This window comes from Trichechus manatus, unplaced genomic scaffold, assembly GCF_000243295.1.
Source record: "Trichechus manatus latirostris isolate Lorelei unplaced genomic scaffold, TriManLat1.0 scaffold00080, whole genome shotgun sequence".
NCBI classification, from domain to species: domain Eukaryota; kingdom Metazoa; phylum Chordata; class Mammalia; order Sirenia; family Trichechidae; genus Trichechus; species Trichechus manatus.
This window is the reverse complement of record NW_004444016.1, coordinates 8,596,454-8,606,383: the sequence shown is the minus strand read 5'-3', so window position 1 is coordinate 8,606,383 and position 9,930 is coordinate 8,596,454. Positions and strand designations below refer to the sequence as shown.

The window sequence follows — 9,930 nt, the reverse complement described above, 5'->3', positions numbered from 1 at the left end:
GCCTGCAGCGTCAGCTCGAAGGCGCGCAGCTGCTCGTGGTCGAAGGCGCGCTGCGCGAACACCACCCCGCTCTGTGCGCTCACAGACACGTAGGACGACAGCGCTCGCGGTTCCAGGTCACTGGCCACGATGGCGTAAGACAACAGGCCATTGGGCCCCAAGTCGGGGTCAGAGGCGCTAACTTGAGCGATAGAGGCGCCAGGAGGGTTGTTCTCAGCCACGTGGACTGCGTACGAGGCCTGGTGGAACACGGGAGCGTTGTCATTTACGTCGCCGATGTGCAAGGTGACGCTTACGCTGGAGGAGAGTGGAGGCTTGCCCTTGTCTGTGGCTGTAATGGTGACGTTGTACTCCGGGGTCTGCTCCCTGTCTAAAACCCCATCTGTCACTAATTTATACGTGTTTTTTGAAGAAGCGAGTATTTTAAATGGAACGTCACCTTCTAATTTACAAGTAACTTCTCCGTTATCTCCAGAATCCTTGTCACGGACTTTGAAAAGAGCAATATATGTTCCCAGCTCGGTGTCCTCCATAATTAAGTCAGGTAGGGATTGGATTACCACTTCTGGGACGTTGTCATTTTCATCTAGGACTTCTATTTCTACCGTACATTGTGCAATCATTCCTCCACCATCCCTTGCTTCCAAAATCATGGAATATTCTTTGACTTCTTCAAAATCTAACGTATTTAGAATAGTAATTGCCCCGGTACTTGAATCCACATCAAACTGGGTGATTTGGTCAGCTTCGCTGAAAGAGAAGGTGATCTCTGCATTGACACCCTCGTCCTGATCGGTGGCCATCACCCGAAGCACAGTGGTGCCCGGGGACACGTTTTCCCGAAGACCCACCCTATATATGTCTTGGCTAAACACTGGGGGGTTATCATTGGCGTCAGTCACAAGGACCTGTATCTGTGCAGTGCTGCTTAGGGGTGGATCCCCACCATCCAAAGCAGTCAAGATCAGGTGGTAGGATTTCTGCTCTTCCCGATCTAAAGGCATCTTCAGTACTAGCTCAGGGTGTTTACCTCCATCTAATTTCTCTTTATTCAGGAGTGAGAAATGATCATTGGGGCTGAGCTGATAATTTTGTAGAGAGTTAGTACCAATATCTGCATCATGGGCAGATCCTAAGATAAATCGTGCTCCAGGCTTTGTGGACTCGCTTATTTGAAGTTCAAAAGCAGTTTGCGTGAATTTTGGCGTGTGGTCATTGACATCCTCGATCTCCACATTCACGTGATAAAAGTTCAACGGATTTTCAGCAACAGCTTCAAATTCCAGAGCACACACTGGCTTCTTCCCGCATATCTGCTCCCTGTCTAGCCTGCTGCTCACAAGTAACTCTCCACTCTCTGAGCTCACAGCAAAGTAAGGCTTCTCCGAACTGACTCGCAGTTTTCGAGTCGGTAACTCGTGGACACTGAGCCCTAGGTCCTTGGCCAGGTTCCCCACCACCGAGCCCTTGGACATTTCCTCGGGAATCCTGTAGCGGATCTGCTCAGAGAGCGCCGGGCAGAACAAAGACAGCAGGAAGGGAAAGAGCACTCGCCGCCTCTCAGCCCAGCCCCACTCCCCAGCGCCGCTCCCCATCCCTCTGGCTCCCCTCAGTTTGCTCACCAGCCTGGAGACGCAGGGTTACAAATAACCTCAGGTGTCTGGAGCTCCGATCGGCTTTTAGTTCCAGTAGTGGGAGCCCGGGATTCCTTTCCAGAGGAGGAAATGGTGAAATGCTCGCGCAAGTGTGACATGGAGCTGCCTTGGAAAGTGCGCTGCGTCTGCGCAAGAAGAGAGCGAACACCAAGCTCTCCACTTTGGCCAACAGCGGCGCCCAGAGTCCGCACTAGGAAACTGCAGCCTCTGCTGCTTCAGTTTAACTAGCTAGAATCGTAATTGCGTGCCTAACCGAACACACAATGTTTATACGTCTATATATTTAATAACGTTTAAATCCGGCTCTTACAAACGTCTCTATTCCAACTCTCATGGTTTTTAGGGAAATCTCTTAGATTTAATACACAAACCTCTATATGTTGGCACAATCATTCCTCTGTCTCAAATACACACAGGCGATGCAAAGATGAATATAGCACAGATTTTGCCCAAAGCTGTCTGAGTCCAGTGAGTTTGAATATGCATTCATTACCAATGTGTAGGATACATTTTTATCCTTCTTTACTTTTTCCTTAAGTTTTTCTCCACTTTTCTAGGTACCTCCATGCTGATTCACTTCAATTTTTTTCAGAGAGTACAAGTAATGCTAAATTTTATGTTGTAAAAAAGGCACAATTTTGTCCTTATCTCCAGCACATCTTTTATTCCAAAATATTTTGAATGATCTCTTTGTAGTAATATTATCTGATTCTCACTTCTGCTGTGTTAGGGAACATTCCGTTAAGGAAATGTTGTAGCCCAAAGATAGGTTAGCCTATCAGGTACCTCTCCTTCCCACTATGAAATTATTCACTGGGGTACAATATCAATACATTAATCTTCAAAGTTAATAGGGGAATAATATTTAGCTGTGCAACACAAAGTCCCTTAGCTGTGTGGTCTATTGCACTGAGGTATGGGTTCCTACATCTGCACTTACATTACATCCCATGATGACCTCAGAATGGGATGAAACCAGTCCATGGAAAGTTTACTTGCAATAGCTCACTGAGTTTATCAGTGATTTCTCTTCTTTGTTTAAAAATATTTTAACCATTTAACAAATTTTGTCTTCAGGATTTTCTCTTTTGAAATATCTGATGACTATATTTCTGTCAGAGGACCTTTCCTCACGAAGTGTGAGTAACATCTTTTCGACAAATGATTGTACAGCTAAACACTGAAGAATGTTTGAAATATATTCCCACCCTCATCCCACACTCCTCTATATGCAAAGTACCAAATAAAACACTATGTCCCCCAAAATCTTTTAAATTAACATTAAAAAAATTTCAGGAATCAAGACTACTTTGTCCTCCACCCCGACCAGATGATAATCAATTGATGTGTTGAGCTTTACTGAAACACTATACAAAGGAATATGGAAGTAGCTAATCCCAGATTGAGTTATTGCCAATGGATTTTTTCAGCAGGCCTAATAAGTAAACTTGAGTGCTGCTTTAGGATTTGAATGTATGAAATGGTTGTTTCATAAAGTTAGCATTGTCAGTCCCCTCTTGGGAAGCCCACAGACACACTTCACATTGGAATTTCATGTTAAAACTCTCTATTTCACAAATGCCACTTACAACACTTGCAGTGACATTTTATTTGATATAATGTTTTATTGCTTTTGGCCAGTGACCTTTATTATGGCATTAGACTCTGTATTTGTCACTGATATAGACCTTAGTGAAGCTTGACACGTATGTTTCATCCTTTAGGAGTAAATCTAACCTTGCCCTTAGTACTCCAATTTTAACAGGTAATTTTGCTTTGAATAGATCAGGAAGCAGCCAAAGTTTTCAGGGCCATCAAAGTGAGGTAGATGGAAGCAGAGGCAGTACACAGAAAAAAAGCATCAGATTTGAACCCTGAAGAGAATCCTGAGAACAAGGCTAAGGTGTGCTTTACTTTTGCTAGTCTAGTGCAGTGAGAAAAGGCTCAACAATTCATTATTCTTTCTCATCTGTGAAATACATGGGTTAAGAAAACCAAATGGAAAATAGGTGGAAGACTGACAAATGCCATAGTGCACTTATTCACAAACTTGCCCATACCAAACCAAAAAAGCCAAACCCATTGCCATGGAGTCGATTCTGACTCGTAGCGACCCTATAGGACAGAGGAGAACTTCCCCCATAGGGTTTCCAAAGAGTGCCTGGTGGATTCGAACTGCCGACCTTTTGGTTAGCAGCTGTAGCCCTTAACCCCTGTGCCACCAGAGTTTCCAACTTGTCCATAGCCTTTCAATAAACAAATGATACCAAAACTGCTGTCAACCTGTGTTCCATGTTAAAGTATCACCACTAAAATGAACCACTAAACTTGTTTTACCTATTTAAAGTTTTCCCCCATCTTTAAAATACTTGTTTCACAAAACAATAAGAATATAGGTCCTCTTGGAAATAAAAACAGAGACCGAACTCACCTGAGTATTTGGTATTTCATCCTTAAATTCATGAAAATCTATGGATGTTAACAAGGGATCATTCTTCTCACAGCTCTCCTGGCTGATGAGCGTATCGGCGTAGTTGGGCTGGGGGAAGATCAGGTGACTCTTCCGCGAGTCTGCGGTGAGGGAGACCTCGTGGGAATAGGTTTGCAGAAAAGCCTGCACCCTGTCCATGCCCACAAAGTGCGAGGCGGACACACCCGCCAACCCGACCCCGGAAGCCTGCAGCAGGCGGGACACATGCCAGCGCCTCAGCCTGAGCGCCAGCAGCACAATGACAAAGGCGAGGAAAACACAGGAGACAGCGGCCACGGCCACCACCAGGTACAGAGTGAGGCGGGAGTCGTCTGGGTCAGCGGAAGATTCTAAACTGCTCAAGTCGGCCAGGACCTCGGGGATGCTGTTGGCCACGGCCACAGTGAGCGTGACTGTGGCTGAGAGAGGAGGCTGGCCGTGGTCCTGGACGGCCACCACCAGGCTCTGCTTGAGCGCGTCTCTATCCTGCAGGGCCCGCGCCGTGCGCACCTCGCCCGTGTGCACCCCCACCGAGAAGAGCCCTGGCTCGCTGGCCTTGAGCAGGCGGTAGGACAACCAGGCGTTCTGACCTGAGTCTCTGTCCACTGCCACTACCTTGGTCACCAGGTAGCCGGGCTCTGCGGAGCGGGGAGTCAGCTCCATACCCGTGGAACCATCACTGGGGAGGGAAGGGTACAGGATTTCCGGCGCATTGTCGTTCTTGTCCAGAATGAACAGGCTCAGTGATGCGTTGCTGCTGAGTGGCGGGTCACCGCTGTCACACGCAGTCACTCTAAGTTGCAGGTTTCGAAACTGCTCATAGTCAAAGGATCGCAGTGCATACAGAACGCCAGTGTCAGAGTTGATAGAGACATAGGAGGACACAGGGGCCCCCTGTATGGTATCTTCCACCAGGGAGTAAATAACCTGGGCATTTTCCTCGCTGTCGGGGTCATGGGCAGTCACCGAGAAGATGGAGGCTCCTCTGAGGTTGTTCTCAGGGACGAAGACTGAGTAGGACTTGTGGGAGAAGGTGGGCGGGTTGTCGTTGGTGTCTGCCACGTGTATAGAGATGCAGGTTTCCGTTGACAGGGGAGGGGTGCCACCATCTGTGGCTTTCACTGTGATGTTATAGACAGACAGTCTTTCCCGGTCCAAGTTTTTTGCTGTCACCAATCTATAATAATTGTCTATCGATCTTTCTAATTTAAAAGGCAGATTTTCTGGAATGGTGCAGGTCACCTCCCCATTCTTCCCAGAATCTTGGTCTTGTAGGTAGAAAAGAGCAGTTACTGTCCCAAGAGGCGTGTCTTCAGGGACTGAGCTGCTCAGAGACATTACAGTCACTTCGGGAGTGTTGTCATTCACATCTAAAATTGTGATCAGTACTTTTGTCCTTGTCAGACTACCAGGACCATCCTGAGCCTGAACTTCCATTTCGTAGAAGCCGGATTCTTCATAATCTAGGCCTTGTAAAGTTGATAATTCTCCTGTAAGGGAGTTCAGTTGGAATATTTGTAGAATTTTTTGAGTTATTTTCTGAAAAGAATATGTCACTTCCCCATTCAATCCATCATCCAGGTCTATAGCATTTACTGTGAGCAGTGTTGTGCCCACAGGTACATTCTCAGGGATAGTCACTCGGTACTGGGGCAGAGAGAAGACTGGAGCATGGTCATTCACATCTACCACTGTCACTTGGATGCGCGCGGTGCCGGATCTGAGTGGGTCGCCTCCGTCAGAGGCCGTGAGGAGGAGATGGTGAACCGCCTCTTCCTCCCGGTCCAGCACCCGGTCCAGCACCAGTTCTGGATACTTGGTTCCATCGTCTCCAGTTTGCACGTCCAGGGAGAAGTGGTGACTGGGGCTGAGCTGGTAGCTCTGGAGGGAGTTGGTGCCTACATCTGGATCTCTAGCCTCGTTTAACGGAAAGCGTACCCCAGGAGCTGTATTCTCCATTATTTTTACGTTAATTTCTTCCTTCAAGAATCTAGGAGCGTTGTCGTTAACATCTGTTATTTCCACTTCAATAGGATAAAGATTCATTTTATCTTCCATCAGGATGTTAAAATTCACCAGACACCGCGCGCTCTGAGCGCAGAGCTCCTCCCGGTCTATCCTGCCTGCAGTGATCAAGCTGCCGCTTCGCTGGTTCAGAGCGAAAAGCTGCGTCCTACCTCTGGAGACGATGCGGACTCCGCGCTCCGTCAGCTCTCGGGGCTCCAGCCCCAGGTCTTTGGCGACGTTCCCCACAAAAGACCCTTTGTCTGTCTCCTCAGGCACGGAATAGCGAATATGTCCTGCCCAGACTTCCCACAAGGTCCCCAGGAGAATCGAGAGCAGGACGAATCCTCTGTAGTCCCTGCCCTTCTGCCGAGCCGCCATTGTTGTCCTGCTGATCTTGCTTGAGCTTCTTGGGATGTGCTTCTGGATGCCTGTGAATCCGAGTAAACCCCTCAATATTCGGAAGGGGAGCCCAGAACCCGGTAGGATGGAGGCCTGAGGTTGATGCAGCTAGGGAAGGATTTGTCTCAACCTGTCGTTTCTTTGTGCTGTAAAAGCTCGGCGGTTCCGGCGGATCTCTCGCACCATTTTTCCCCTGGTTGGTGAATAGCGGCGCTCAGAGTCCTTAGTGAGCTACTGCACCACATTGAAGCAAAATAAACTGATTTTTCAGAAAATTGTTTCATTCTTCAAATTTTCAGTAAAATTTCTTCACTCTAAATACCTCTGATATAATTTTTAAATTCATTTTAAGAAACTGTGAATTAATACAACAGTGTTCATAGACAGGTGTTTGGTAATCCCTGATTTAAAATTTTTTTTTTTAAATCTCTATTTTGCACTGCCAGTTTGAAATGACTCTTTTGGGCACTGACTCACACTTTATTGCATATCTAGGAAACCCAGACATTGCAGGCAAAAAGGTAAAATCCATAAAAATTATGTACCTGACAACAAAAATTATTTACTACAGGGTATAATACATTTAAATTAGTTCGGTAATACTATTGAACAATGCAGTGTGCTAGACACCACCATGAAAGACTCAGAGAGCCAAAAGTTCCTTGAAAAGATAAGTTTTAATTGGATGTAAACTTAGAGGTGGTTTAGTCCAACACCTTCACTTAAAAGATGAAAAAACGAGAGATAATTGCCTTATCTCTGATTATACAATTGTAGAACCAAGGTAGGAATCCACAGATCCTCACTCACAGTCTTGTGAGAAAAGAAAAGGGAATCATTATTGGCTGTGGTTGATATTTTGTGCTCAAGAAATGCCATTACAGATGAGGTTAGAAGCCAAGCAGCAACTATCAGCTGTAGAAGCAACTCATTTTGCACAGAGGGCAGAGATTTGCAAAGAGGACCTACTGGCCGTGGATTCTCAGGAAACTAGGTGTTGGCTTGATTGCTTATTTTCATTATAAAATTCAAATCTTCATCCTACCCTGTATCAGAATAGTTTTAAAAGGGAAGGTCTCTCTAGACATCCTTTGAGCATACATGCAAGACTGTCCTGCGAGGATTCTTGTTGTGTTGCTGTGTGTCATGGAGTTGATTCCAAGAGGATCCTTAGAGGTACTCATGTCTCCACTGATGTAGCTGGAGTAAAACTCAATTGCGGATGATAAAAATCAAACTAAGTTCCTTCCACATCGTTGCAGAATGAAGACCTGGCCAGAAATAATCCTGCTTTCTGAATTATTTTTAAGCCCTCAGGCAATAGGTAGTGGTACCAGAAGAAGGAACCAGAAAATATGTACCTTAGTTTTGCAGGAGGTTCTAAATGAAGTAGTTTATTTCTGCTCTCTGATGGCATTGCTTCAAAATATAGGGAATACTTTGCTTGAATGAAATGATGTTTGAATAATTCATAGTCATGTTTGCTTTCACCATATATATAAAAGTTAAGAAATTTTAATGAACCAGTTTCATTATCATGAACAGGAGTTAAATATTAGTTTATTAGTAATTTTGAACTTCTTATTGATGCAAGCAAAGTGTATGGTCATCAAAGATCATGAGTTCTTGTAGACATTGTCAAACAAAGCTTTCATGTTTGGAGGTTATGGTTCCCAATATCTTGATCTTTTTCTACCTGATGCCTCAAAATTCATAGCTTAACCTCACATTTGTCTCTTATTACTACTGGGTTTTTTTTTAATGTCTGAATTAACACTACTTTTTGAACCTTCTTTGGAGCTAAATAAAATTTATCTAAGTAAGATTATAGACATGTTCTGAACATAAAGCATACTTTAGGGAGTAAATAGCTACACTAAGTAGTCAAGATTTTAAAGTTATTCCACAACATAAAAATAAATATTAACAATCTCTACTAGACCACAAGGTATGTTTATTAAAATGTTACATAAGCTTACCATATAAAGTTGAAGTATTTATGTAGTTTTAAAGAGATTATATTATTATTGATTGGGTTAATGGGTGAATCTAATCTTTGTTTACTTGCATTAAAAAAATTCTATGGAAAATTCTACCTACCTTCCAAGGCATTGAGTTAATTATCTTCTCTTCTTTCATTATGGAACTTTTTTCTATTGAAGGACCATTTGTTTGGAGTTGTGTTTAAGCTTTCACTCTCAAGCAAAGATGTAGGTGTTTTCCAATGATTCTTTCTGAGATTTACACTCACCCCCTTTTGACATCTGCCATCTCAACCAGAAGTTTGATTAGAAATGGGTGGTTTTCCAGATGATAAAATAATCCCACAAGTTGTTAGATTTATTTTTGATGCTCTAAAATTTAGTGTATGCTCAAAATCTCAGACTAATTATCTGCATGGTATGTAGACCAAAGAACCTCATTTAGTCAGAATTTAGCAAATTCCATGATTGCCAGGATGTTTAACACTTAGTCATCCACATGAATGAATGATTATTGTGATAGTATAATCTGATAGTTTTTCCTTCAGAGAAATGTTTTGTTTAAATGAAATGGTCACAGGTAACTCAGATAAAAGAATAAAATAAACCAGCTTACTATCATGAAACTCAGTGAGATTTACTTATAACAATGGATGTTCTATATATTTAGTTTAAATAACCCCAAATTGGTGATATAGTAAAATAACGTTCACATCCCCAGAGTGTGTGGCAAAAACCACAGTATTTGTACAAGAGACTATCTGACACACATGACCAAGCCCCAGGTTTAAAATTCTTTCACATTGTTAACTATTACATTCTGATTCAAGCCATCAAAGAATTATTGCACAAATGTCCAAAAAATTAGATTTGGAAATATGTATTATTGGAATATCTTCATTAGCTCTCTCTCTCTCTCTCTCTCTCTATATATATATATATTTGGAATCTTGAAATATTATTTCAAGAGCATCAGCTCGATACTATCTTTATGAAGACTGGCTTTTATAAAGAAGGTTCTTGTTCATTTTCAAGATACCTTCTTTAATATTTTTTCTTATATGTGCATTCCAAATTCAGATGCACAAGTGGCCAACTCACCATATTACCAGATCATAGAATCCTCCCACTCAGGGTTGGAAAAGATCTTGTCTATGATGTAGTTAAACAACTCATCAAATTGTAGAATACCTTGTACTCCATTAATTTCAGGGCCATCAACTTTCTGAGGAGTTCCAATAATGGAATCTCCTACCTCTGTAGGCAACTCATTTCTTGTTAGAACAACTTCGAGAATTAAAAACTTTGCCTGTTTGTACTCACCAAGCCATAGTTACATTCACACCTTTGGGCCATGATGAATAACAGTTCTAAATGACAACCCCCTTTCGTTCAAATATTTGGATAAAGAGTTGCT

The 9,930-nt window shown here is 43.2% G+C and overlaps 3 protein-coding genes across 5 annotated transcripts in view; all 3 read right to left on the bottom strand.

Annotated features, from left to right (window-relative positions):
* The window catches only part of LOC105756517 (protocadherin gamma-B4-like), a 2,483-nt gene extending 857 nt beyond the window's left edge, over positions 1 to 1,626 (bottom strand). The window contains 1 exon segment of the mRNA XM_023735632.1: positions 2 to 1,626. Within this exon segment, the coding sequence (XP_023591400.1) occupies positions 2 to 1,595 (1,594 nt within the window). The 5' untranslated portion in view covers positions 1,596 to 1,626.
* The window catches only part of LOC101354188 (protocadherin gamma-C4), a 168,077-nt gene that overhangs the window by 122,860 nt on the left and 35,287 nt on the right, over positions 1 to 9,930 (bottom strand). The window lies entirely within an intron of this gene.
* LOC111821383 (protocadherin gamma-A7-like) lies at positions 4,011 to 6,736 on the bottom strand. The gene has a single exon (XM_023735629.1). The coding sequence runs from the start codon at positions 6,508 to 6,510 to the stop codon at positions 4,030 to 4,032; it is 2,481 nt and encodes an 826-aa protein (XP_023591397.1). The 5' UTR covers positions 6,511 to 6,736; the 3' UTR covers positions 4,011 to 4,029.

What these genes read in the sequence shown, in the direction of transcription:
- LOC111821383 (XM_023735629.1), bottom strand. Translation starts at nt 6,510, where the DNA reads ATGGCGGCTCGGCAGAAGGGCAGGGACTACAGAGGATTCGTCCTGCTC.